General features: G+C 40.6%; 9 protein-coding genes across 9 annotated transcripts; 5 read left to right on the top strand and 4 right to left on the bottom strand.

Moving 5' to 3' along the window:
* Positions 1-688: 688 nt before the first annotated feature.
* LOC121605135 (C3a anaphylatoxin chemotactic receptor) lies at positions 689-4,394 on the top strand. Its single transcript, XM_041934931.1, has 3 exons — positions 689-773; positions 1,731-1,894; positions 2,247-4,394. The coding sequence occupies exons 1-3, from the start codon at positions 761-763 to the stop codon at positions 3,204-3,206; spliced, it is 1,137 nt and encodes a 378-aa protein (XP_041790865.1). The 5' UTR covers positions 689-760; the 3' UTR covers positions 3,207-4,394.
* Positions 4,262-9,289, bottom strand: LOC121605144 (centromere protein Q). Its single transcript, XM_041934942.1, has 9 exons — positions 9,228-9,289; positions 8,952-9,055; positions 8,784-8,853; positions 8,505-8,607; positions 7,891-7,959; positions 7,291-7,420; positions 6,759-6,878; positions 5,870-5,944; positions 4,262-5,433 (listed from the first exon to the last, which is right to left on the bottom strand). The coding sequence occupies exons 2-9, from the start codon at positions 9,051-9,053 to the stop codon at positions 5,248-5,250; spliced, it is 855 nt and encodes a 284-aa protein (XP_041790876.1). The 5' UTR covers positions 9,054-9,055; positions 9,228-9,289; the 3' UTR covers positions 4,262-5,247.
* A 520-nt stretch (positions 9,290-9,809) lies between these two features.
* On the bottom strand, positions 9,810-13,016 carry mrpl16 (mitochondrial ribosomal protein L16). The gene is made up of 5 exons (XM_041935956.1): positions 12,807-13,016; positions 12,468-12,539; positions 12,175-12,323; positions 11,418-11,711; positions 9,810-10,607 (listed from the first exon to the last, which is right to left on the bottom strand). Exons 1-5 carry the CDS (start codon positions 12,871-12,873, stop codon positions 10,416-10,418), a joined length of 774 nt encoding a protein of 257 aa, XP_041791890.1. The 5' UTR covers positions 12,874-13,016; the 3' UTR covers positions 9,810-10,415.
* Positions 13,017-14,520: 1,504 nt separating this feature from the next.
* LOC121608427 (tyrosinase-like) lies at positions 14,521-15,306 on the top strand. Its single transcript, XM_041939698.1, has one exon. The coding sequence runs from the start codon at positions 14,521-14,523 to the stop codon at positions 15,304-15,306; it is 786 nt and encodes a 261-aa protein (XP_041795632.1).
* Positions 15,307-15,488: 182 nt separating this feature from the next.
* LOC121605859 (tyrosinase-like) lies at positions 15,489-17,661 on the top strand. Its single transcript, XM_041935970.1, has 6 exons — positions 15,489-15,592; positions 15,834-15,975; positions 16,713-16,933; positions 17,028-17,138; positions 17,225-17,277; positions 17,407-17,661. Exons 1-6 carry the CDS (start codon positions 15,520-15,522, stop codon positions 17,569-17,571), a joined length of 765 nt encoding a protein of 254 aa, XP_041791904.1. The 5' UTR covers positions 15,489-15,519; the 3' UTR covers positions 17,572-17,661.
* A 50-nt stretch (positions 17,662-17,711) lies between these two features.
* Positions 17,712-19,589, bottom strand: LOC121605868 (thioredoxin-like protein 4B). The gene is made up of 3 exons (XM_041935983.1): positions 19,420-19,589; positions 19,181-19,332; positions 17,712-18,545 (listed from the first exon to the last, which is right to left on the bottom strand). Exons 1-3 carry the CDS (start codon positions 19,549-19,551, stop codon positions 18,380-18,382), a joined length of 450 nt encoding a protein of 149 aa, XP_041791917.1. The 5' UTR covers positions 19,552-19,589; the 3' UTR covers positions 17,712-18,379.
* A 310-nt stretch (positions 19,590-19,899) lies between these two features.
* Positions 19,900-22,708, top strand: LOC121606798 (tRNA methyltransferase 10 homolog C-like). Its single transcript, XM_041937389.1, has one exon. It carries the CDS (start codon positions 20,020-20,022, stop codon positions 21,586-21,588), a length of 1,569 nt encoding a protein of 522 aa, XP_041793323.1. The 5' UTR covers positions 19,900-20,019; the 3' UTR covers positions 21,589-22,708.
* On the bottom strand, positions 21,770-24,475 carry LOC121607054 (thioredoxin-like protein 4B). The gene is made up of 3 exons (XM_041937752.1): positions 24,290-24,475; positions 24,051-24,202; positions 21,770-23,414 (listed from the first exon to the last, which is right to left on the bottom strand). Exons 1-3 carry the CDS (start codon positions 24,419-24,421, stop codon positions 23,249-23,251), a joined length of 450 nt encoding a protein of 149 aa, XP_041793686.1. The 5' UTR covers positions 24,422-24,475; the 3' UTR covers positions 21,770-23,248.
* A 265-nt stretch (positions 24,476-24,740) lies between these two features.
* Positions 24,741-26,763, top strand: trmt10c (tRNA methyltransferase 10C, mitochondrial RNase P subunit). Its single transcript, XM_041937511.1, has one exon. It carries the CDS (start codon positions 24,914-24,916, stop codon positions 26,480-26,482), a length of 1,569 nt encoding a protein of 522 aa, XP_041793445.1. The 5' UTR covers positions 24,741-24,913; the 3' UTR covers positions 26,483-26,763.
* Positions 26,764-27,595: the final 832 nt, after the last annotated feature.

Here is a 27,595-nt window from a genome sequence, read left to right as displayed (position 1 = left end):
CCTCCTGACTTAAAATAAAGCGGAACAAAGACAGGGAACAAAAAAGATGAAAAAGTCATATATGTAAAAAAAAACCCTAAAAATATGGTGCATCATGGTGTCTTAGGAGATGCTGGTCATGTAACTGTAGACTCAGTTCAGGGACAGCCGAGGTCCTTTGTTGTGGTGTCAATAGATATATAATTAAGGCAAAAAAGTGGCAAAAATGCTACTTTCTTGCTGAAAGTATGACGGACTATTTACTCTAGGTATAGGTGATTTGTCCAGAAGAACAAGCTGAGTAACAAAGCAGTATTGGAGAACATAATTACTCGTGAAATGATTGAAATGAGCAAACTAATTAGGTCCCTTGCTAATAAGAAAATTATAGAAAACCTTAAAGCCATAATAATGATTGTAAGTGCTTTCTACCTTTTGAACTATTTCCCAGTGCAGTCAGTTTAATGTACAGCTGTGTTCACTTTGTCATTTCATGCCGCTAATGTCAGTGTTGATTGCAGCTGATAACAGCTGTTTAGATGTAGAGGAAATGGCATTTCATTGGTTGAAAAATAATATGATCTTAGCTGCTTCTGAGATATGTTATTTGGAAGGAGTGTGTGCTGCAATCACACAGGAAAGAGAGAGAGAGAGAGAGAGTGTGTGTGTGTGTGTGTGTGAGAGAGAGAGAGAGAGAGAGAGAGAGAGAGAGAAATTGTTCAAATGACAGCCAGTAGACACTCCTTTTTTCTTTATCTCGTGCTTCATTTCTCCCACACACATGGCAAATAAAGGTAAGAAGCTAACCCTTTAAATTAACATCCACATTCTGTGAAGCAACTTCTCAATGCTGGCTTTAAGGCACAGATTTTAAATCCTGAACTTCTTGGATTTCTGTAGATTCTAGAAATAGTAGCCTTAGGAGCTTTTGATTAGGTAAACCACAGCTGCTATCAGTAACTTTGAGACAAGTTAGCCCTGCTATTGTGTGGAGACCAGGTGTGTTCATTAACACGGGAGTGTTTGCATGCATGCTGTTCTCATTCCAGCCACACTCAAACAGGCCCAGTCTAGATGCACATACAGGCAGAGCCCTGGGGCAAGAGTAGGTGCAGGAAATGATAACTGATTTCTTTCTCTGTAATCAATACTGCGAACACAACACCTGACACAAGTGCCATGTGTATGTGTATGCTGCTATTGATCACAATGTGGGGTCAAAAGGAGCCTCACAGGGTCACATTCTGGGGATTCGACTCCCATTTGGGGTCAAAAACCTGGTCCTTGTGTGGTTGACAAATAGATTTTCTAAGATTACGGGTAGGGGGTTAATGTTAGAATAAGTCCCCAGCAATTTAATGCAAGTCCATGCAATGTCCAATGTGCCAAAGTGGGTTTGGCAGTTGAAAAAATATGGCACAGCTTGCAGTGCTGCCCTCACTTTGTAGCATAAAACCAGCTGTGCATTTTATCTTTTTAGTGATGTGAGAAAACCTTATTCTCGGTAATGAAACAAAAAAGGAAGAAGTCTGTGGTGACATGGTTGGTGTGTGATGTGGACATTGGCTTGTCTGGGTTTTAGGCAACTTGCACATGTGAAATCCATCTTCATATGTGCAATCACACATGTTGCATATTTTCCATCTTTGTCAATGGCAAAATCGATTTCTTTATTTTGTGGCATTTTATATTTCCGGTGAAGTTTCAAGACAGAAAAACAGCCACAACATGCAATGTCATCTGTGTTTCAGCTCATCTCCAGTTTGACATCACCTCAGTGGCTGATATGAATGGAACAGAGGCTCCTGTCCATGCCATGAACCAGCTTCTAACTAGCTCCAACAACTCCAGCAGCTCCTGGCAGGCGGAGGCAGTCCGAGGAGTCCAAATCACGGCTACTCTGCTCATCTTCCTGGTGAGAAAGCTCAATGGCTCCAGAGATGGTACACTACCATTGCATCTAGGTTTGGGAGGAGAGTCTGGCCAAGAAACAGTCTGGCACAGAACCCCCCCGCGAAACCCACGACTTATCATTATTACACTGTTGTTCTAATAACATAATGTGTTCAATAGGGAGTTTTAGAGGTGCTGGTGGGTGTTTTTTTTTTATTTTTTTAACCTTTGAACAGAACTAGGCTCGATGGTTCCCCCATTTTCCCCATTTATGTAAAGCAAAGCTAATTTGGTGCTGGCTGTAGCTTCATTTTTATTTAACAGACATGAGAGTGATATCGATCGATGACGGCTGGTTCTCTTGGTTTCCTAAGGTGGGGGTACCTCTGAATGGGCTGGTGGTTTGGGCACTTGGACTGCGGAGTCATCGTCACCTGGTGCGCAGAGGCAGCAGTGAGGAGACGCGTGCTGCCAGCAGTTTTCGCATATATGTCCTGAACCTGGCCCTGGCTGACCTGGTGCTGCTCCTGCGTACCCCCATCATGTTGGGCTACGTCGCTCACAACTACAGCTGGCCGTTTGGTCGTGTCTTCTGCCACCTGATCATGTTCCTGCGAGGACTGGGGTTATACGCGTCCGCTTTCCTCATCTGCGCCGTGGCCCTGGAGCGATGCCTGTGTCTGCTCAGGCCTGTGTGGGCTCGGCTGCGACGCCCCTCCTGGGCCGTTCCTCTGGCCTGTGGCATTTTATGGCTCATGGCCACCATCCTGTCAGCCCCCTACCTCAGCAGTGCCGTCCTGATGGAAGTAAACGGGACGTACCAGTGCCTGGAGAGTGGCGAGTTTAACACAGCACTGTTTGTCACAGAAAGTATAGCAGGTTTCATCTTACCCCTGCTGGTCTTCTTGGCAAGTAACCTGGCTGTTTTGCTCACCGTTCAGCAAGCAGTGCCCCCAACACCCACCTCCTCCTCCACCCCTGCCATCTCCCGCAGGATGACCAGGATGTACCATGTGCTCTTTTTCACCATGCTCCTCTTCCTCACCTGCTGGGTCCCCTATTTTGTTTGTCGGTTCCTGCGAGCCTTGGCTGAGGGACATCCTGAACGGTCTGCGCTGTATGAACACGCACGTCTTGGCACGTACATATCTCTGTTCCTGGTGTACATCAAGAGCGCCCTTAACCCCGTGCTCTATGTGTTCGCTGCCCGAGGCTTGAGCCGTGCTATCAGAGCTTCACTCGTCTCCACAATTGAACGTCTTTTCAATGATGACTCCACAGAGTCCATACGAAGGAAGTCACTTAAGAACTCACTTAAGAACTCACAGATGTAGCCAAGACATCAGTAATGTTTTCATGGTTTTATACAGTAGTTTTTATAAGATGTCTTTTGATCTTTAAAAGTGTAAAAGTTGTTGAATATTTCTGTTAGCTGTTTGGTTTCTCCAATTTGCTTATATTCCCCACAAAGTGTAAATAAAGACAGATTTAAGGGGTTACAGTGAAGCAATGCACGTGCTTTAGGCCGGTGTTTTTCAAATGGGTCTGAAAGCCGCAGCAAATGGAGAAATTGGTAAATGTGAGCATTACTACATTTCCTATATGCATGTAACCCTGCTGACTGATTGGACCATACCATAAAGTGATGTTAGTTGAATCATAGTTTGATTACAACCAACCACTTCTGTCATTTCCACATGCAACCAGCACTTTCTGACAGGACATTCCCTCCAATGGGGGATCCTTGGCATGAAAAGGTCACTCATAGGCTTGGATCAACCAGAGAAAGACATCTACACTCGAGACAGAAGAACATACATCCAATCAAACATTGAACCAGGCTGGGTTTCTGTCCTGTCAGCTCAAAACAAGAAGAAATATGGGCTTAAGTGTCATCACTTAAACTAGATGACTGAAGGCTCCAAAAATGCTTCTGCTTCTGTTGCAGCATGCTGAAGGCAGGGTCATAATTAGGCATAAAAATGAATTCATGAATCATCTTGTCCGTGTGATAGTGGGCAGGAAACACCTTCATGGTAAACAACAACCCAGAGTCAACGCAGCATCAGTGCCAGAGTTTCCTGGCCCCAGGGTAACCATTGTCATATGGATTCCTCCAAGATAACGCATTATTAAGCTTGCAGGTATATGTACTGTCTCAGTGTGGTTCAAGGAAGGCAGTAATCAATTTACCTTATCAGTATCAAAGGTATCAAAACTCAGATCAATCACTGTTGAACTCATGCTCAAGATCAGTTTATAACAAGCAGTAGTCCATACATCCGGTCCTATTTGTACCTCACAAACCAATGAATGTACGCAGTTAAAGGACTGAAGCACAGTACGCTGAGCACAAAGTTGCAGGCTCATTATTTCATTGTGATTGTACCACGAGATAGTTTTATGATTGTCTATTGTTTATAAAAGCACACCCATTCTGTCACTGTTGACACAAATGGATGAAACTGTAATTAATGGCAGCACTTTATATTTGTTTTCTTTCTACATTAAAACATGATTACACGAAAGTTGACTTCTTTAAATGTCATCTATTTAATAACATCTGATTGTACAGTAAACAGTTGATTCTTGTTTCATGCACTCATGTCTTCAAGGTCCAACGGGAAGAATTCCAATTATGAACAACCAGTTAGTCTTGATTTGCAAACACAGTATTACTTGAAAGAAGCTTATGTGCTTTGGTGTTTCGGCTTACACAATGAAAATGAAGTGGGACATCTGATAACTTTTTACCAACAACACAAATGCATCCACAGTCCATTTAATTATGATATTCATTTAGATTTGAATGCTGTAAAAGACTAAAAGCAGAAAACTGGAGAAGGTGCATACCGGTAGTTGAATGGTGAAGGTGTAAACAACACGATCTCAATGACCATGGTTTGATTCTGGCTGCTCGCAAATCACACCTCTCACCCTCCAGAAAACTGGACAAGGGGCAAGGAGCAGCATAGTGTAGAGTGTGAATGCCAGTAAGTAGAAATGAATGGCCGTTTTTATCTACCTAAATGACTTTCCTTTTATTTTACAGCCTTTAACTGCTTTTCCCAAACAAAAAGAAACTTCATGGTTTAAGTTTTTTAAATAATTACTGGTCAAATTGGTGCGTGTCCAAGTGTCTTTTTTAGTAGTACGACTGTTGGAAATGTTCTAATTCTACATGTAATGGCTGCAATTTGGCTGAGTTTGATAATTGCAGGTGTTCCTCAACCACAAAACCAACTGAGCAATATAAAGACCAATTAATACTTTAGGCCTCAGACAATGTGGGTACACTTGCAAACTTCTTATACCTGTGAATGCCCCTTTTGAAAGCATCTTTCACACCTCTGTAAGGAGAGATTTGGTGAGCTTTCAGTCTGGACAAGGTGCCCCGCTGATCGAGGTGAAGCGAGGGTTGAAGAGCTGATCAGCATGTTTGCAGGCCTGCAGAAGCAACGCCTGGGCATCCTGGACGGCCCCCGATTCCTGCAAGATTTCTCCTAGTTTCCGGGCCATGGCCTCAGAGTCGCTGTCTGGTATCATTTTTCTCACCCGAGCCTGAGAAAAACAAAAAACATTCAGTGCTGCTGTGTGATTTTGTGTGTTTCTAGTAAATATGTAGTATTATGTCAGAGTTTTGTAAAATGTTCTCTGAAAGAAAAACAAAAATAAAGTTTTTGTGGTTCATAAGATCAACCCAAACTGTTTGAAAACCACAGATGTCACATACTTGTTTCCATAAGAGAAATTTCATATTTTTTCACAATATTGTGAAGAAGTTGCACCACAGAGTTTAGACATGTTAAGACTTTCCTGTTTCACTGGAGAGGAAGTGCCAACTCAGACGTTTTGACCACATCTTATTCACACAAAAAAAAGTAATGGAACTGCATGAATGTCTCTACTAGTGAAAACAGCCACTGTGCAATAGGGACACGTCAAGCAGATACTAGTAGTATTGTGAAATTGTGTTTTGTGCTCCACTCAAGCTCACCTCTAATGTTGTTTCATCTTTTTGTGGTGGAAGGCAGGGGAGGTTGAGACCTGTTCGTTCAGTTATCTGTAAGATCTGTGTGCACACAGATAGTAGGAAGACTGCATGAGAGTGTCATTTTATATCTTCATCTCTTCATCTAATGCTTGAGTTAAATGAAAAACTTTGCCCTGCTAATCTCTGCTTTGATATCAAGTATATTATTGTAACTGATGACTCACATTTCTTGTACTTACTGTTCAGACCTAGTTTCCCAACAGTACACTCATTATGTCAGATCCCACATAACAGCCACATTTCATCATGCTGTTCAACTGAATCAACAAGAAGTGCAGAGACTCACTTATGTCAAAAAGGCTGATATTTGCGTTTTTCCAGGTCACCTCATTTCTGATATGTACAGTAATGGAATGGCCTATTTCATGTTGTAACATTTCAGAGACATTTTTATCAGCGTTAATAAATTTTAGGAACTTTTGAAAACCTCATGACAACAACAAAGTCTGACAGGGTGTTTTGGCGATGGCAACGTTATGAAGATAATGTAACAAAACAGACTTTGCCTTTGGATGAAAGATTCTCCAACAGATTCAAAACATATAGACACACACATAACGAGCGTATGTTTGAGTGTAAAGAGCTTCAAAGATAATATGTTGGGTACTGAAGACCAGCAGAAGGAAAGAGATAAGAAAGAAAGACAGATTAATAATTTTACCAAAACATTTGTTTCCTGCATGCAAATGAAAACATTAACTGGAATAATAAGTAAAGTAATAATACAGGAATGTTTCAGTGGAAGCAAAAAACACTGTATATAAAAAGTTCAGGGCTCAGAGATATTTTGTAATGTGCATGCTTTTTATTTCTGTACACAAGTGTTTTGCACCTCTTCAGCTTTCTCCTCCTCCACCTCCACTTGGTCTCTCAGCATAGTGCATCTTTGCTGCAAAGAGACAGTCTGCTCCTCTGTCTTCTCCAGAGTGCTGACCACAGCCCTCAAGTCTTCCTACAAACCCAGACAACACAACAAGACATCATGGAACACAACTGCCGATACCATTTACTTATGTATATTACAGATAATTAAATATACTGACTTACACATTTTATACATTGTGCCTTTTTCAAGGTAGGTGCAGCACATTGCAGCCAAAAAGGCAGATTCAATACATCTTCAAAACATATATAACTAATGATTTATTTGACTACCATGCTGTTTACTGCATTATTTTCATTACTGATTACTCTGTTGATTATTTTGCATAATCAATCATTTAATCTTTAAATGCCACAACATAGTGAAAAATGGTCCCAGAGACAAAGGTACCAGTCGATATGAAGTTGCCTATTTTGTCCAACCAACAGCTGAAAATATTATTTGGTCTGTACCCGCCTCCTCAGACCACAGTGCTTCTCACCTCAAGGGTGCTCAGAGTTGTCTTTCCAACCACTGAATTCTTGGTCTCCTGCTTGTGATGGTGAGATGAAGGCTCTAAACCTTTTTGTTTCTGCACTGGAACTTTAAGCTTTGCACATTCAGCAAGGAATCTAAAAACAGTTTAGGAAATATATCAGGAAACAAACAAAACAAAACAAAAAACAAGTGCAACAATGATCCTTGAAAAAGTTTTTCAGTTTAGTACGACTTAAAAATTATGTCTGAATCAATATTAGAGAATCAAATTGAGGATTAGGGTTTCTCTGGAACTGTATCATGATGATATGATCATATATCAGACGATCTTTTGAAGAGATATGGCAAGGTAACTATACTTATACAGCATGTTTCAACAGGCAATTCAAAGTGCTTTATACAGGCAAAGAAGAGCACTAGAAAAAACAATGAGCAATAAAAAAAAACAGAATAAAATCAATATGGTTAGAATAAAGTCAAACTTTAAAAATCATATAAAATGAAATAAAATACATACAATGAAATAAGGCAGGTTGGGTCAGTGGATATATACCCATTAGAGAGCAGATCTGTGCCATTTAATTGTAAATGACTTACTGCTCACCTGTTTTTCATTACGTTCAGATGTTCCTGGCTCTCTTTTTTCTCTGTCCGCTTCAAGGCAAGTGTTGCTCTGTGAAAACAGAACAAAGTGTCTCTACAAAGTTGACTTTAATGATTATTCTTTGGCAGGAATTGAAGTGCTTTCTAGTTTTGTCAAAGAGAAAATTGATGGCTTAAATGACTTCAGTTATATCCAGACCCATATTGGATTTTTACCAATATCAATATTTAGGAGTTTAAAAAAAAACAAGCAGGCTTGATACAGATCGATTTGTTTTTCTAAAGAATCTAGATGAAGATGTGTACATTGGATTGCATTAGGTTTTACATGTGTATCTAAGTAGCCACTTGGTATATATACCACAAATAAGGGAACACTGCTTTTCAAAGTAACAAGAGCCAAGCAGGCAGGTTGGGAAATTCATTTTTTTTTATGTAAACATCTACCAGCCACTGACAGACAAATGGTCAATTGATCCGCCACTCAATAATAAATCATCATCTCCCAGCCACTTTCATATTTCACCAACATTTGGCTAGTGGCTAGTGCTGATGCCCCACGATGCCAGTAGTGAATAAAAGTGTTCAGCTGAAAATGAACACAGTGAAACTCACAGTATTGACAAGTCCATTATGTTCTCCAGAGCAGAGATGGAGGACCGCGGCATCAGCTTCCAGTTTTCCTGTCCTTTGACTTTGTTAGGGACTGAGGATGAGCCTTCAGCGATTCAGGACACAAAAAGGAGCAGCACAACAAATCAGAAAGTAACAGCAGTGCGGTTCGTATATCTTGTGGTCCAAATCTTACAGTAAACTGACTCATTATCAATGTATGGTCTAATATCAACACATCTGCCAAAGCAGGACGCCGTGCTCAAAGAGCCGCTCTCTAACCTCTTCTCTTCTGTGCTGCTGGTTTTGGTTGGGTGCTCTTGCCTTGCTTATTGTCACTGGGCCCCGGGTCCTATAAAAACATCATTAAAGCTTGTGAAGCCACGGAACAAGTTAGCCAAAAACTGACGGAACAACACAGTCTACATCAGCTGGTATAAACCATCGTACCGAATGCTTGGTCGCTTGTTTCGTTGTCTTATCTGCTTTTTTCTTGTTTTTCAAGTTAGGTGCTTTTGATGCGGCCCGGTTAGAACCACGTACGGGCTTCATGTCTGCTAGCAAGGGTTCGGGTTAACGTTAGATACAGTAAATGTATAGCAAATGTTCGTTAGCTAGCGTCAATGTAACGCAATACATATAACGTCTGGCTAAGCTAACACTGGTAAAAGGAACAATATACGCGAGTTGTATTGTATAAAAAAAGACCTAAAACAGGTTAGATACCGTTAAGATACAACTCTTGTACACATCTTTGCCATAAAACCCCGATGTACGTAAGTTGTCGTCAGCGGCCTGGCTAGTTTTCGCGGTGCTGTTTTCGAACAGTTCAACGCACAACGCGCATGCGCGTTCGTAGGAGTTTAGCCGGAGTTTTGCCTGACAGGCAGCTCTTCCTCTCAGCCTAAAACACCAGATAGAGATGCTGGACATGCATAAGTCCACTTATTTGGATTAAGTCCGTAATATATCGGCAAACATGTTTCTTGAGATGAAAAACAAACAAACAAAAACCCGGTTGGTCACAAAGTTAGGTCGAAAACGCTTCCTGTAAGGTAAACACAGGGCGTAGACTCTCTGACATTCTGCAGTGGGCAGAACCCATATTAGTAAAATGTGATTAATTCCAAGCACACATGCATTTTCATCAGCAGTCGGGAAACATTAAGCATTATAATACGGTTTCTCTATTCATATTCTAAGCTACTGTGCAGTCTGGTAAAATTTGAACAGCTTGTCATTATATCGAAGATCGCTATGTTATAGTTTATTACCTATAAGACAGGACAAAAGCTAACGAGATATGTACGTCTTTTTTAATTTTACAAGCATTGGGATATTATCTAAATAAACCTCGAATATTGATGCACCTTGCGACGGTTGCTGTATATGCACAGTATTGCAAATATCAGCAGATTCAGTTATGTCACACACACACATACACAATTTTATCAGCAAAATAACAAGTTTCTTTGCCACTTCAATCAGTGGAATTCCAGATTAAACCAGATCTCAATTTAACTCATTATGCAGCTTACAATAAAGAGGGTAAAGCTTATGCAATCAACTATTTCTTGTCTTACTTGTTGCTAATTTTGTGAAGTCTATCATTTGTTTTGAGTTCTCCTTTACATCTTTTAGCAGCTGATTAGATGGAAAGAACTTCAAATTCATGTAAAACTGAAATACATAATCTATTTTATTAGGGGGGGGTTTTCAGCAGAAAAGGGAAAAACACCCTTTTAACAAAATGTCAAGTTCACTGATACATTTGTGTAAAAAGACAAAAATGAAAAAAGATTCCCAAATACAACTGAAAGTCAGAGCCTTTCAGAATTTTGGTTTCTTCTTCAATGGTGTGGTCTGGATGGTGTCAAAGCACGACACTGTATTGATTTCTGTCCTTCAGGCCTGTCACACCCTCCCCGGGATGTGAAATTTTCCTGTGAAGCGTCCGTGGTTGCGTAGGTCAAAGGGGCTGAGCACCTTCCTGATACCCAGCATGTTGCCCTGTGCTATCCGCTTGAAGGTCCAGGGATTCTGGTTGTTTTGCTCCATATCAGCATTCTTCTGTTTCATGGCTGCTAGGCTCTCTCTGCTCATTACCTGAAATAATAAATAGGAATAACATATTTCAATGTAATTTCATAGTAATTTAAAAATAGTAAAGTGATTAAAAAGTCAAATGTTGCAGCACTTTCAGCAAGAAAGTGTTGTTCTTGTTCAATTCCAACATGAACCGATTCTAAAACATTTAGCTGTGGTTTTATTTTTGTGAATTGCAACAAAGCTTGTATGCACAGGGAAGTGAGCCAGACTTTTAGGGTACTTTGTGCAGATAAATTGTTATAACTGCTTGGGGGATAAAACAGTTAATAGGTAGTAAACAAAAGCAAAATCCAATGTATAGCATATACATATTTACTACAGTTACGTTGTTGTTGTATCTTTGTGTACATTCATTTTTGCACTGAGTTGCAGACATTTTGCAGAGAGGCTTCAACAGAGTTTTCTAGATAATAATGAGAAGTCATCTTTCTTCTAAAGTAAACAGGCGTTCCACAGGGTTCTGTCCCTGGTCCACCTTTCTTCAGTTTATATATACAGTATAATCATCTTTCAGATTATGGGGTACAACTAGTTGAAACTAAGATAAGATCAAATTTATTATTTGAGGAAATTTTGTTGTTACAGGCAGCATAAATAAAAATAGCAAATAGCAAAGGCAATGGAAAATTAAAAAATACAAAATAAGAAGTTGACTATGTATATGCACATTTCATACAAAAGACTATAGAAAATATATTTTCACTGTAAAAACTTGAGAAATATTGAAAAAATGTTTTTTCAATATTTCTCAATATTTTTTTTTTGAAAGACTAACTGGAAAAGTATACACAGTATCTGCCATCTCACCTTAGCAGGGAAGGGTAACTTCTTTGCCACTTCAACCAAGATATGCTCAATCTCCCCCAGCTCCACCTTTCCTCCAACCTCCACGATTAAGCGGCCATATCGGATAGGTATCACATAGTGGTCAATGGCTCCCTTGCCCCCACCCATGCGCTGACCCAGGCCTTTCCGTGTGATGGGTTTACATGGGGCACTGACGCGCCAGAGGGCAAATGTAGTCCGGGAATCCATCTTGCGGTTGATAGTTAGACGAATCATCTCCATGTGACCCCAATGAAGGTAGCCCCCTCCCAATGCCTGAGCATCAGAGAGACAAACAAAGAGGAAAGCCACTTTTAAATAACTTAACCATGTTGTATTTTTTCACTTGGCATAAGTCTAGAGATAGAACATGTGTGTGAGGGTAAAAAAAAAACATGGAAAGATAGTGTTGTTTTGAAGTAATAAGTTAAAAGTGCTACTGTTCTTTACACATGACTGGATAATATTTTAAGTTATATAAGATAAGAACCGAGGTGAAAAGTTAAGTGTAATTCTGTACTAGATATTGGAAATGTCTCAGCACTTTGTAATGATATCCTGTGAGGACTGCGAGTTATATAAAAGTTGGCTTTACAAGCCTGGTAACATACAGGGGGTTTAATATTAAACACAAGTTATAAAACACTGCAACCAATATAATCTTAATAGACTGCACTGCTTGAAGCAGCTATCAGATTTCACTGAACAGCAGTGTTTACAGAGACACAACTGAACTCACCACAATAGCGTACTGTCCTGTAGTGAAGCTATTTGCTGACTTAGATGGGCCTTGGATATCCCACAGCTTCTTCATCTCCCTCCTGGGCTTTACCACGTCAGGCACCTTGTTCATAAACTTCAGTTTGGGTTTCTCCGGCAGCACCACATCTTTAGGAGGTAAAAACAAGAGCGAGGGATCATTAACAACATTGGCATTGAGCATCAGGAACACTTGAACAGAGATTCAATACAAAAATCAAATAATATGTTGCCAAAAACTGTTAAAATCGAAAAAAGAAGATGAATAATTACCACTGTAGTCTGGAGGGATTTCATACGTCTTTAGGCCAGCAGTTAGGACTTTCAAGTGGCTGTGTACAACACCTGTGGGACGAACAGCAGTTGACACATCTTGGCATGATGTTAAGCAAAATTCACCTTAATACTGAACTGTCATGTCTTACTGCTAATATAGTACTGCTCAGTTTAAATCTTTCCTCAAGCTTAACAGTAGATAGAGAGAACGAGAGAGAATGCAGTGACTTGGTGAACTCAGAACCCTAGGCAAGCTAACGTTTAACGCTATCCGCTAACGTTAAAGCTAGCTAGCAAGTTAGTTAGCTACGGTTCACGTTAGCTAACTTCTGTTACCTTGGTGACCGTGGGCTCTACAGATACCGGTCAATCCACCGACAGCAGCCTTGATGAGGGAGTTCATGATGCTAACTTTGAAACGGACACTATAAATATCAAACAGTCGCTTCGTGCGATCGTTATACGGGCATTTTAAGTGGTTATCTAATTAAACAGTTATGAACACCATGCTGTGTACAAGGTCGCTGCCATTGCTGTGTCGCTTCCGTGAAGTTCCGCTGCAAGAAAATACACTTCCTGTATGCGAGTGTTTTTCATAATAAAAGCGTACTGTACAAATTGACATGACAGAAACCTCTTCAATCCACTACATGACTGGAGTGAGTGAGTTGTGCCCGAGGATCTCATCGAGGCCAAATTATCACTCTGACTGACGTGTGCACGAGACACTTGTTGTTTTATATGATTTATTTATTTAAATGCACAAGTATTTTCATTGTAAATAAGCAGCCTTGTTTGCATAGAGATAAGGCTCTTCTTTTATCATTCTTTCTCGGTTGAAATATTATGTGTTCTGTCTATATTCTACTCAAAAGTGGCAAGTCATTTGACTTCTTCAAGGTGGCCACTTTCATTGGTATTTTTGAAAAGCTTTCTGTCCATAGAAGTTCAATTAGTCGTAGCCATATAAGCACAATAAAAACTTTAACAATACCTCCAGTGGCAGTTATATTAAACTGAAAGCACATGGGAAACAGGCTAACCTGGTGGTGGGACAGGATTATGGCTCTTTAGACTTTAGACTTAATTGTCCCAGCGGGAGATTTGTTTTCAGAGCCAGTTCATCACAGTAACACACAGATATAGACCGTACACAGCCTGCATAAATACTTATATTCATACTCCCCAGCACACAGCATAGTTAGTGAGGCAGTTTGTTCAGTGTTGCAATGGCAGTGGAGAAAAACTTTTGTTTGTTTTTTTTTTGTTTGTAACCTCATAAAACATTTGTGAAGCTTTTTTCTTCATCTTTTGAAACTTGCATGATCACTCACTTGCAGTTTTCTTCTTCTCTTTTATTGGCACATTGCTACATTTTATGGTATATTACCATCAACAGTTGGAAATGTATGAAAATGAGGGACATCAGGTGTTCTCTCACATTTCCATCTGACAGACCAGCCCGGCTGGGCTGGTTACCAATATGTAGTAAGCAACTGATATGATGTTTCCTATCTTAAAAATCAATCAATCAATAACTCAACAGGGTACAACATCCAAAGTTATGTTTTTCTGCTCATTTTCCTTTCTTATCTCAAACACACACTCATGCACGCAGACATGCATGCACGCACGCAAACACACACACACACACACACACACACACACACACGCACACACACACACACACACACAGGACACTGACCAGATGATCTTTTGGGTGTTAAGTTGACAGAGCTGATACAACACAAGCTTTGCCATGAACTCTTAACTGAACTTAATTATTAGACAGATAAAGTGTGATGAGTTGATTGGTCTAGTGATGTAAGACACAGTCTTACATAAGAGACAGGACAGTGCTGTCGGGGACTTCACAGAACTGCTTATGTACTCTACCAGGCGTTCAAATATTGCAGCATTAATGTCAGGGTATAAAAGTCTTAGGACATTTACCCTGTGAAGAGAAGCTGGCCGTGACGAGCTGGAGAGTTCGCTGTATCCTCCTGGTGGTTTTATGGGAGTGCACTGATCTGTCTCCATCTCCTTCACCATGCTGCTGTCACTCCAGTGGTTTAGCCTGGTCTTTTTGCTGTATCTGACGAGCCTCAGAGGGGTGAAGGCTCAGTTTCCCCGTCCTTGTACAACACCAGAAGCTCTGCAGACCCGGATGTGTTGCCCCCTCTGGAACGGCTCTCCTTGTGGGTTTAGCTCTGGGAGAGGAGTCTGTGCACCACATCCTGCAAGAGACCTCCCAAAATCAGAAGACTATAGGGTGAACTGGCCTCGTGCCTTCTATGATTCAGTGTGTACATGCTGGGGAAACTATGATGGATTTGACTGTGGCCAGTGCCTCCCAGGCTGGAGAGGATCCCAGTGTCTGCAACAGCATCATCTGGAGAGGAAAGAGATAACAGATCTGACCGATTCTGAGAGGGAGACCTTCCTTTCAAGCCTGCACCAGGCAAAACAGAGCCCCAGCAGCCGATATATGATCCTTACAAGTGACAACACAACAGTGGACGGGAACTATGTATTTGACAGCACGAGTGTCTATGATCTGTATGTGTGGATGCATTACTACTCAGCTAAGAGGTACGCTGGTTCTGAAGGTAATGCTGCACACCGAGGGCCTGCTTTCATATTCTGGCACAGAGTGTTTCTACTCTTCATTGAGAGAGAGATCAGGGAGCTTACTGGGAATCGAGATTTCTACATCCCCTACTGGGACTGGACCAGAACCAACCACTGCAACATCTGCACCAACCAGTACTTTGGGGGAGTTGGTCAGGATGGTCGTATTGACAGTGCTTCCCTTTTCTCAAGGTGGAAGGTGTGAAATCCTTCTCATTCTTTTCCAGACACCTGTTTTCTCTTCTTCTACCTCAAGTCCTCCTGTTTCTTTTTTCCACAGACCATATGTCCATTTCAAGAAAGTCTTGATGTAATCTGCATCCGCTCTGATACCTCTGATCCTGAACATCTGATCCGCAACCCCGGCAAAGATCCACAATACAAAACACTGCCAACTGCTGATGATGTTAAGGACACAATGGCAAGATCACTTTTTGACACCCCTCCATTTGACAAAACATCTAGGAACAGCTTCAGGAACACGCTAGAAGGTAGATTAAATAGCCTAATACTAATTAAATTATATTTCATATGACCAACCGGAGAAATTTACTTAAAATCCCTGCCCCCAGAAATTCAACAACTGGTAATTTGTGCAAGTAAGATAACATGTATATAGTGCTTTATCCTGATACTCAAAGTGTAGCACCCACTTGGAGTGCAATAAAAGATGCAAATATGAGCAAAAGGAAACTGTAAATCTTGTTGAAATGTGTTCCTTTGTCCTCCCAGGGTTTGAAATTCCTGATGATTCCCGACACCTGAATGCCTCGATGCACAACCTGGTCCACAGATACCTCAACGGCACAATGTCTCTGGTACCCACTGCGGCCAATGACCCCATATTCATGCTGCATCACAGCTTCGTTGACAAGTAAGCCATGTAATTCGACAGGCCACTCGGCCGCAGAGCCTGCACATCGAAAAATTATACCAAAGGAGTCCTGATCAAGAGTCCATATGTTTAAATCTTTTTAAAACGTACTCTTTTACATGGGCTTTCACTTAATTCCTTGCTCAGTTCTATTGTTTTGTTATTTTAATAACTTATTTGATACTTCTAGTTTATTCTCACGTTTCTGTTCTTTTTATAATGCTTTTATTTTACTGTAAGTCTATTGGATTCTGTTTTTATTTTGCAGTTACGAAGCACTTTGTAACTAGAGTGAAGTTCTATTTGGAAAGGTGCCATATGAATAAAATGTATTAATTTATTTATTTCAGTGGAAGAAATGGGGGACAAAATCCACACTCCTCAGTCATTGTAAAAATGCATGATAATGTTCAGCTGGAGCTAATACAGTATGAGGCTTCTGCAGACTGTGTCACAGACAGACAGATAAAGTGGTCTATCTTCCAAAGCTACAATGTCTTAAACATGAAATTCGGTCTTTGTGCTTCCACAGAGAATGTTTCCTTGGTGAGCTACAGCAGATAAAATAACACAAGTGTGAATTTGGTTCTCGCATTAATGTAACTTTGGAAGATAGCCACTTGGTATGTCTAGGTCAGGCTGCTAAAGCCTAATGGTAGCTGTGGTTGAACTTTGGAAGGCATTTTTACACACAATGCTGACTATGGATTTTGTACCCCACCACGTATGAATGTCAGGCTTCTCGAGACGTGGTTACAGGACCATAGTGAAGAGACCTACCCTGACAGTGAGCAGGTGCACCCAGCCCAGAGAGCACAGGCCTACATGGCCCCCTTTCTCCCCCTACGAACCAACAATTACTACTGGGGCAGGGACACCCAGAGCCTGGGTTACAGCTACAAGAAACATAGCCTTCATCACCCTGGAGCTGGGAAGAGTGTAACAAGACAGGATGCAGGTAAAGACGATTGTAAAAAGCAATGTAAGAATAACTCATCCGTGTATGTAACATGGTGCTTGACATGAAAAACATACATATCCCTCATTATTAGGGTTTCTAGAGGAATCTAAAGCAAGTGGGGTCCAGTGGCAGTGGCCTGTCCTGGGTGTATTCAGTATTGTATTGCTCTGTGTCAGTGCTGGAGCTGCGATTAAATGCAAAGGTAATATTATTAGTTATGAGTTCATATATTTTAAATATCCATTATGGAAAGGTTTATATTTGTCTGATCACAAGATCTCTATTTAGACAAAATACGGCAAAGACTTCAAGACTCTGAAACAGCGGAGAAACAGACAGAGGTGAGTCATCACTTTTTAACATTATAGCCTTTTTTGATAACTCACAGGGGTGGCACTAAACAAAGCTCGAAAAACGTATAACATCATATTACCTCAACACTACCCCCATGCTATTGTCTTTGAATGCAGGTTGATTACAGGTCCAACAATCTGTATGCAGTCTGGATTAAAGAGAGGAATGGGAACGCTGACAAATCGTCAGCAGCCGATGCTGCCTCTAGTGGGGCTTCACAAGAGACAGGCTTCCATCAGAGGGGAGAAGAGGCAGCTGTAAATGTGGAAATACCCCTTTAGATTCAAAAGGATGGAGAGCAAATCATTTGCAGAGCAGAGATGATTGGCAGCTATTTTATGTCAGCACAACATCTGATTTCTGTTAGATAATGTAGAGCTGCAAAACATTTTTAAACTATTAGTTAATCTGTTGATTTCTTTCATTGGTTATTTAGTGAATTGTTCAGAAATGTAACTCAGTTGGCGGTGTAGGTATGCCTAGAAACTGTAAGTTTACATGATCTAAAAAAAAAGCACAAACAGAGGCTACAGGGACATGGCAGGTAATTGATGGTGCAAGATAAAATATCAAAGTTTATTATAAAAACAGAGCATGTACATTGCATAAATTAAGTGTATCTCTGGAGCTCTTTTCCATGGGAAACATCAGCATGACACTGCATTTTCACAAGAAATAAATAAATCAGAATAGTCGCAGAACCTCTGTTAAGATGCTGTAAATAAATTTGACTATGAGAAGTCAACAAAGCCCATTACATGGTGTGTTTGTTTGCAAGACGGCTAACATCATGAGGACTCACACATACAAAAACATTGCTGTATAGGGTTAACAGTGGCCAAACACTCCAAAGGGAACCTTTCAACAAAAAGTAAAGGGCAATGTGCTGCCCTGTTTGTAATTTCCCTTCTACAGGCAAATCCACATATTTATTAAAGTTTCCAAATCTGAGACATTTTAGCTTTAATATCAAAACTTCTTCAGATGGCTACTTGGTGGCTGAAAGTCATAACTATCAACCAGTAGTGGTTGATGCCACTCTGCAGGAAATCATTATGATCATAAAGCCACATGCTGGAGGTGTTGAGCCTAAATTCCATGGTAGAGGAGATCATATTTGGGAATATTTTGAGGATCTATGGGACTCTGGACAATCATCTTCCCACGCATAGCTCCTCTGTATATGACCTCAATCAGATCCATGAAATCTTGCTTGGTCTTGAAGCTGCCAACAAACTTGGTGTGATCTGGGGAGCTGAAAAAGCAAAAAGCAAAAGTCTCTTTTCATTACAGTGTGCACATCTGTGGTAATTTAGAGTTGGGTTGTGTATGTGGTGATATGCATCGAGAACATTTTATTCACCACTCATTTTCTGACATTTCCGGGACTGTTAGACAAAACAAACATTTTAAAGATGTCAACTTTGGCTAAAGGAAATGTGTCCATTATATTTTAGAATACACTCACATTTTAAAGGCTACATAATTAATTGAATTATAGAGCTGAAACAATAATTCAATTGATCAATTTTTTTATCAACAGAAAATTAATCCAGCAATTTTTTTGACAATCAATTCATGGTCAAGTCATTTTCTAAGCATAAATGCCGAAAGAATTCCCTGGTTGCACCTTCACTTTGGTGGTATATTGAATGGCTTGGGGAGGCTGGAAGGTTTGTTGGCCAACACAAAAAGTCTGAAGATGTCAGCAGGCTCTATGAGTTGTGATGGTCAGTTTCACCACTGATATTCAATAAACCAATAATTTAATAGATTGAGAAAATAATAAACAGATGGATCATAAAATCCGCCTGTTTCTCATCTGTTACGAATGATTCAGACAAAGGGAATCGTACATATACTAAAGAAAAAAAAACCTCCTTCACTCACCCATAATCCACTTTCATGTGCTGTCCGTTGAAAAAGAAAACAGTGGAGGGGATGAAGCTGATGTCAAAGTATCTTGTGTAAATGGGAGCTTTATCCACATCAACGATGTAGATGGACGCCATGTTACTCAGGTCATGGGCTGTTTTTGACAGCTAGAAAGGAAAGAAATGACAAATTAGCTAGTCGTGACACTAACGCTGAGCAACCGATTAGTTATTTACATTTACAGCCCTGCTTACAATCTCATCCAGCTGGAGACAAACCGAGTCTTCGTCTCTCCCAAACCTCAATACTACGACCTTTTCTGCTACGCATTTGATAACTTCATCTATGTCTTTTTTGCAACTTAATTTAGGCAAAAACAAACTCATTTCGTGGACTAATTAATGAGCTACTGCTGTTTCGCCAGCAAGAGGAAATTACGTCATTATTATTGTACGACGCTTTGAAAAAATCCGACTGGAAACTACTACTATGACTGAATATTTTAACAGACTACTACTATGAAATTTGCTTTAGTAAAAGTATTGTCGTTTTATCGACGTGTCATATAGAATAGATACTATAGCAAAATGGTACTGGTTGAAACATTTTCATTTTGCCAGTCAAATAAACTTTCAAGAAAAGATCAGCTGTGCCATTTCCGGCAGTATCATTTCACGATGACACATTATAGTGTGACACCGTTTAACAACGTGACCTTCCCCCTGCATTTTAGAAGCATGGACATCACGCAAATGAAAACAGTGTTGCGACAAGTCAACAGTATGTAGGATTTAGAACAAGACGCAGATCTTCTTTGTTATTATAGAACAGCGGACATCCGTGGACATATCGCGATGTTACGGCTGTTCTCTATCTATGGTTTTCCTGCACTGTGGAAGTGCAGTTATCAGGGGGCATCCTGTGTTACCGAGAGGAAAGTTTTAAGTTTATTACCAGTCAGCAGCACCTTCCGTCACCGACCACTCACCCTTGCTTGCCACTTTAGTACTGGGAGGCCAGTATGGAGCGATGCCCTGCAGCCAAAGAGAGACAGATCCGAGGAAAAAGAGGCAATGGATCTGAACAAATGGAAATCTATCATGAGATCCCAAGCTGCATCAGAAGAGAAACAACAAGTCAATGATAAAGAGGAAGCAAGTGATGCTGATGAAAACCTCAAAGAACCAGAAGATGATTTAAAGAACAGTTCTTCGCTGCAGGCAACTCGGGATCTGGTTGCAATGTGGCGGCAAGCTGGGAAGCGTGTACCTCAAGAGATTACTGATGAAGAGGTTCAGACGCTGTCAGGGCTCACTGCCAAATCCTCTATGAAGAAGTACCTGAAGCACCTGGCTCTCAGGGAGCGCCACAAAGAGGTGCGTAAAGAGAAGAAGCAGAAGAAGAAGGAAGAAAGGGAAGCTTCGATGAATCAGAATAAAGCAAAGGACAGCAATGCAGAGGAAGGCAATGATCAGAGAGAGAGAGAACTGAAAAACACATTCCTCCTCCAGTTCTGGAACCGCTCTGTGGACACGCAGCATGCCTGGAGGAGCGCCCAGGCCATGGTGTTTGGTCAGCCGCTGGTCTTTGACATGAGCTATGAGTCCAACATGGTCAGGCAGGAGGTAGAGAATACAGTGCGCCAGCTGGTGGAGGCAGAAGGGTGGAACCGGCGTGCCACTGATCCCTTTCACCTCCACTTCTGCAACCTGCAGCCAAAAGGGGCTTACATGCAGCAACTGCTCAAAAGATATGGTGCAGAGGCCTGGGACAACCTGCTCGTCACCAGCACTGACCACCAGCATGTTGATGTGTTCCCCAGGGAAAAGCTGGTATATCTCACTGCAGACTCCCGCAATGTTCTCCACACGTTTGACCACTCCAAGGTCTACATAATTGGAGCTCTAGTGGACCGATCGATCCAGTCAGGCTTGTCACTGGCCAATGCCAAGCGTCTTAATCTGGCCACAGCCCGTTTACCGCTGGATGAGTTTCTCCACTGGGACATGGGAACCAAAAATCTGACTCTGGACCAGATGATCCGCATCATGATGACTATGAAGGACACAGGCAAATGGGAGGAGGCGTTGAAGTTTGTGCCGAAGAGGAAGCATGATGGCTTCCACAAGGACCAGACGGAGAAAGATATTACCAATAAATGGGTCAGGGGAGTCACACATCATGGACCAAGAGTGGACAATGGCAGGCAGTTAAGATCTGGTGAACGGACATTTAAAAATGAGAGCCAAAAACTTTACAGGTTTCATAATCAGTCTGGGTTCACTGGTAGAGACAGAATGACTGGACTGCCCAGTGGCAGAGAAAACCAACCTGCTACAACCAGAGTACAGACATCACTTAAGAATACCTTGGCGGGAAGAAAAGGTGCAGGCAAAAGCAAGATATGGTGGGATGACGAGTGAAGTCAACAAAAATTGTAACTTTGGTTAAAAAGGACATGTTTTGCAAGCACAGTTTGAGGAAATGTCAGAAAATGAGAGGTGAATAAAATGTTCTAATAGGTTGACAATTGTGCTTATTATTTGCTTTTTTGACTGTGACAATGCAGGGTTATAAACAGGACAAGAACAAGACATTTTAACAAATTTGAAACTGCTTTGGTCTTTATTTTGATCTGTTGTGGAAAACAAATGATCTAGAATTATATTTATGGTGTGCTTTCACTGTATATTATACTGTCACCATCACCACAAAAAGCACTTTCCATAGAGATGACAAAAATCAAAAAATTATTCAGCTTGGTTTTAGAATGTTGCAAAAAGGCATGTGCAATATATTACAAGTCATTTCATAGTATTGTATTCTGAGGCAAAATAAGTCTTAAATCTTTTTCAATGATGAATTATGACAAACATCACAAAAATTAATGACATTATGCAATGAAAACAAATCAAACATCACAACTTTAAAATCTTTTTGGAAAATCTAAGAAAATGGCATTTTTATCTGAAACAACACCAAAGTCAAACTGCAAATAACTGGACATGTGTGGATATTAGATAATATCAGGGTTTTCTTTGAACAACACTGCTGCACAATAATAGTCTGTTGCAGGACCATAAAAATCACTTACAAAATATTTATGGTATATTATAATGCCTTTGCAGCATGCAATATACAAAACATGTGAATACAGTGTTGTTTTTTTTAAATATCATAGCACCATCATACCGAGAAACTGGGCAGATTCTTGCAGTGTAAGAGGCATCCTCTCTTATTTTTTGCTCTTGTACATTCACAGTGCACGAGACTGTGCTATTAACTCATAATCTGTGAGCTTTCAGGAGGGTATGTCCGAAACAAGCTGCTCAGTCAAGCCTCAGGCGTTTCAGCCTGTTTACTCTATTGTCCGCACATTAACTATTAGTTTATCTGCTGATTTCTTTCATTGGTTATTTAGTGAATTGTTTAGAAATGTAACTCAGTTGGCGGTGTAGGTATGCCTAGAAACTGTAAGTTTACATGAACTAAAAAAAAGAAAAAGCACAAACAGAGGCTACAGGGACATGGCAGGTAATTGATGGTGCAAGATAAAATGTCAAAGTTTATTATAAAAACAGAGCATGTACATTGCATAAATTAAGTGTATCTCTGGAGCTCTTTTCCATGGGAAACATCAGCATGACACTGCATTTTCACAAGAAATAAATAAATCAGAATAGTTGCAGAACCTCTGTTAAGATGCTGTAAATAAATTTGACTATGAGAAGTCAACAAAGCCCATTACATGGTGTGTTTGTTTGCAAGACGGCTAACATCATGAGGACTCACACATACAAAAACATTGCTGTATAGGGTTAACAGTGGCCAAACACTCCAAAGGGAACCTTTCAACAAATCAATGGGACAAAAAGTAAAGGGCAATGTGCTGCCCTGTTTGTAATTTCCCTTCTACAGGCAAATCCACATATTTATTAAAGTTTCCAAATCTGATCTTTAATATCAAAACTTCTTCAGATGGCTACTTGGTGGCTGAAAGTCATAACTATCAACCAGTAGTGGTTGATGCCACTCTGCAGGAAATCATTATGATCATAAAGCCACACGCTGGAGGTGTTGAGCCTAAATTCCATGGTAGAGGAGATCATATTTGGGAATATTTTGAGGATCTATGGGACTCTGGACAATCATCTTCCCACGCATAGCTCCTCTGTATATGACCTCAATCAGATCCATGAAATCTTGCTTGGTCTTGAAGCTGCCAACAAACTTGGTGTGATCTGGGGAGCTGAAAAAGCAAAAAGCAAAAGTCTCTTTTCATTACAGTGTGCACATCTGTGGTAATTTAGAGTTGGGTTGTGTATGTGGTGATATGCATCGAGAACATTTTATTCACCACTCATTTTCTGACATTTCCGGGACTGTTAGACAAAACAAACATTTTAAAGATGTCAACTTTGGCTAAAGGAAATGTGTCCATTATATTTTAGAATACACTCACATTTTAAAGGCTACATAATTAATTGAATTATAGAGCTGAAACAATAATTCAATTGATCATTTTTTTTATCAACAGAAAATTAATCCAGCAATTTTTTTGACAATAAATTCATGGTCAAGTCATTTTCTAAGCATAAATGCCGAAAGAATTCCCTGGTTGCACCTTCACTTTGGTGGTATATTAGATGGCTTGGGGAGGCTGGAAGGTTTGTTGGCCAACACAAAAAGTCTGAAGATGTCAGCAGGCTCTATGAGTTGTGATGGTCAGTTTCACCACTGATATTCAATAAACCAATAATTTAATAGATTGAGAAAATAATAAACAGATGGATCATAAAATCCGCCTGTTTCTCATCTGTTACGAATGATTCAGACAAAGGGAATCGTACATATACTAAAGAAAAAAAAAACCTCCTTCACTCACCCATAATCCACTTTCATGTGCTGTCCATTGAAAAAGAAAACAGTGGAGGGGATGAAGCTGATGTCAAAGTATCTTGTGTAGATGGGAGCTTTATCCACATCAACGATGTAGATGGACGCCATGTTACTCAGGTCATGGGCTGTTTTTGACAGCTAGAAAGGAAAGAAATGACAAATTAGCTAGTCGTGACACTAACGCTGAGCAACCGATTAGTTATTTACATTTACAGCCCTGCTTACAATCTCATCCAGCTGGAGACAAACCGAGTCTTCGTCTCTCCCAAACCTCAATACTACGACCTTTTCTGCTACGCATTTGATAACTTCATCTATGTCTTTTTTGCAACTTAATTTAGGCAAAAACAAACTCATTTCGTGGACTAACTAATGAGCTACTGTTGTTTCGCCAGCAAGAGGAAATTACGTCATTATTATTGTACGACGCTTTGAAAAAATCCGACTGGAAACTACTACTATGACTGAATATTTTAACAGACTTCTACTATGAAATTTGCTTTAGTAAAAGTATTTTCGTTTTATCGACAATGCTACTGGTTGAAATATTTTCATTTGGCCAGTCAAATAAACTTTCAAGAAAAGATCAGCTGTGCCATTTCCTGCAGTATCACTTCACGATGACACATTATAGTGTGACACCGTTTAACAACGTGACCTTCCCCCTGCATTTTAGAAGCATGGACACCACGCAAATGAAAACAGTGTTGCGACAAGTCAACAGTATGTAGGATTTAGGGTAAGACGCAGATCTTCCTTGTAATTGTAGAACAGTGGAAGCAGAAAGAACCGCGTTGATAATACCGCTTGTTCCGTGGACATTCGTATTCGTTCCGTTGACATATCGCGATGTTACGGCTGTTCTCTATCTATGGTTTTCCTGTACTGTGGAAATGCAGTCATCAGGGGCCATCCTGTGTTACCCAAAGGAAAGTTTTAAGTTTACTCCCAGTCAGCAGCACCTTCCGTCACCGACCACTCACCCTTGCTTGCCACTTTAGTACTGGGAGGCCAGTATGGAGCGATGCCCTGCAGCCAAAGATAGACAGATCTGAGGAAAAAGAGGCAATAGATCTGAACAAATGGAAATCTATCATGAGATCCCAAGCTGCATCAGAAGAGAAACAACAAGTCAATGATGAAGAGGAAGCAAGTGATGCTGATGAAAACCTCAAAGAACCAGAAGATGATTTAAAGAACAGTTCTTCGCTGCAGGCAACTCGGGATCTGGTTGCAATGTGGCGGCAAGCTGGGAAGCGTGTACCTCAAGAGATTACTGATGAAGAGGTTCAGACGCTGTCAGGGCTCACTGCCAAATCCTCTATGAAAAAGTACCTGAAGCACCTGGCTCTCAGGGAGCGCCACAAAGAGGTGCGTAAAGAGAAGAAGCAGAAGAAGAAGGAAGAAAGGGAAGCTTCGATGAATCGGAATAAAGCAAAGGACAGCAATGCAGAGGAAGGCAATGATCAGAGAGGGAGAGAACTGAAAAACACATTCCTCCTCCAGGTTAGGAGCCAGTCCGTGGTCAAGCTGCATTCCTGGAGGAGCGCCCAGGCCATGGTGTTTGGTCAGCCGCTGGTCTTTGACATGAGCTATGAGTCCAACATGGTCAGGCGGGAGGTAGAGAATACAGTTTGCCAGCTGATGGAGGCAGAAGGGTGGAACCGGCGTGCCACTGATCCCTTTCACCTCCACTTCTGCAACCTGCAGCCAAAAGGGGCTTACATGCAGCAACTGCTCAAAAGATATGGTGCAGAGGCCTGGGACAACCTGCTCGTCACCAGCACTGACCACCAGCATGTTGATGTGTTCCCCAGGGAAAAGCTGGTATATCTCACTGCAGACTCCCGCAATGTTCTCCACACGTTTGACCACTCCAAGGTCTACATAATTGGAGCTCTAGTGGACCGATCGATCCAGTCAGGCTTGTCACTGGCCAATGCCAAGCGTCTTAATCTGGCCACAGCCCGTTTACCGCTGGATGAGTTTCTCCACTGGGACATGGGAGCCAAAAATCTGACTCTGGACCAGATGATCCGCATCATGATGACTATGAAGGACACAGGCAAATGGGAGGAGGCGTTGAAGTTTGTGCCGAAGAGGAAGCATGATGGCTTCCACAAGGACCAGACGGAGAAAGATATTACCAATAAATGGGTCAGGGGAGTCACACATCATGGACCAAGAGTGGACAATGGCAGGCAGTTAAGATCTGGTGAACGGACATTTAAAAATGAGAGCCAAAAACTTTACAGGTTTCATAATCAGTCTGGGTTCACTGGTAGAGACAGAATGACTGGACTGCCCAGTGGCAGAGAAAACCAACCTGCTACAACCAGAGTACAGACATCACTTAAGAATACCTTGGCGGGAAGAAAAGGTGCAGGCAAAAGCAAGATATGGTGGGATGACAAGTGAAGTCAACAAAAATTGTAACTTTGGTTAAAAAGGACATGTTTTGCAAGCACAGTTTGAGGAAATGTCAGAAAATGAGAGGTGAATAAAATGTTCTAATAGGTTGACAATTGTGCCTATTGCTTTTTTTTGACTGTGACAATGCAGGGTTATAAACAGGACAGGACAAGAACAAGACATTTTAACAAATTTGAAACTGCTTTGGTCTTTATTTTGATCTGATGTGGAAAACAATAGATGTAGAAATATATTTATGGTGTGCTTTCACTGTATATTATACTGTCACCATCACCGCAAAAAGCACTTTCCATAGAGATGACAAAAATCAAAAAATTATACAGCTTGGTTTTAGAAAGTTGTAAAAAGGCATGTGCAATATATTACAAGTCATTTCATAGTATTGTACTCTGAGGCAAAATAAGTCTTAAATCGTTTTAAATAATGAATTATGAGGCAAAATAAGTCTTAAATCGTTTTAAATAATGAATTACAACAAAAATCACCAAAATTAATGACATTATGCAATAAAAACAAATCAAACATCACAACTTTAAAATCTTTTTGGATAGTTTTGGATACTTTTTTTTTTTACACAAAAGTCAAACTGCAAGTAACTGGACATGTGTAGATATTAGATAATATCAGGGTTTTCTTTGAACAACACTGCTGCATAATAATAGTCTGCTGCAGTACCATAAAAAACTAAATTTTTAATGTATATTATAATGCCTTCACAGCATGCAATATACAAAACATATGAATACAGTGTTGTTTTTTTTTAAACATCATAGCACCATCATACTGAGAAACTGGGGAGACTCTTGCAGTGTAAGAGGCATCCTCTCTTATTTTTTGCTCTTGTACATTCACAGTGCACATGAGACTGTGCTATTAACTCATAATCTGTGAGCTTTCAGGAGGGTATGTCCGAAACAAGCTGCTCAGTCAAGCCTCAGGCGTTTCAGCCTGTTTACTCTATTGTCCGCACACTGAATCACGGATATAGGAATATGCAAATAAAACACACTAACTTAATGTTCAAGTTTGAATAAGCAGACACCCTGACAGCAGCTTTTCACCATGTAACACTGACTCATCTTGACCTCACATCCCAGC

The sequence above is a fragment of the Chelmon rostratus genome, chromosome 1 (assembly GCF_017976325.1).
Source record: "Chelmon rostratus isolate fCheRos1 chromosome 1, fCheRos1.pri, whole genome shotgun sequence".
NCBI lineage: Eukaryota > Metazoa > Chordata > Actinopteri > Chaetodontiformes > Chaetodontidae > Chelmon > Chelmon rostratus.
The sequence above is the reverse complement of the archived record's forward strand: the minus strand, read 5'-3'. Positions and strand labels throughout refer to the sequence as shown.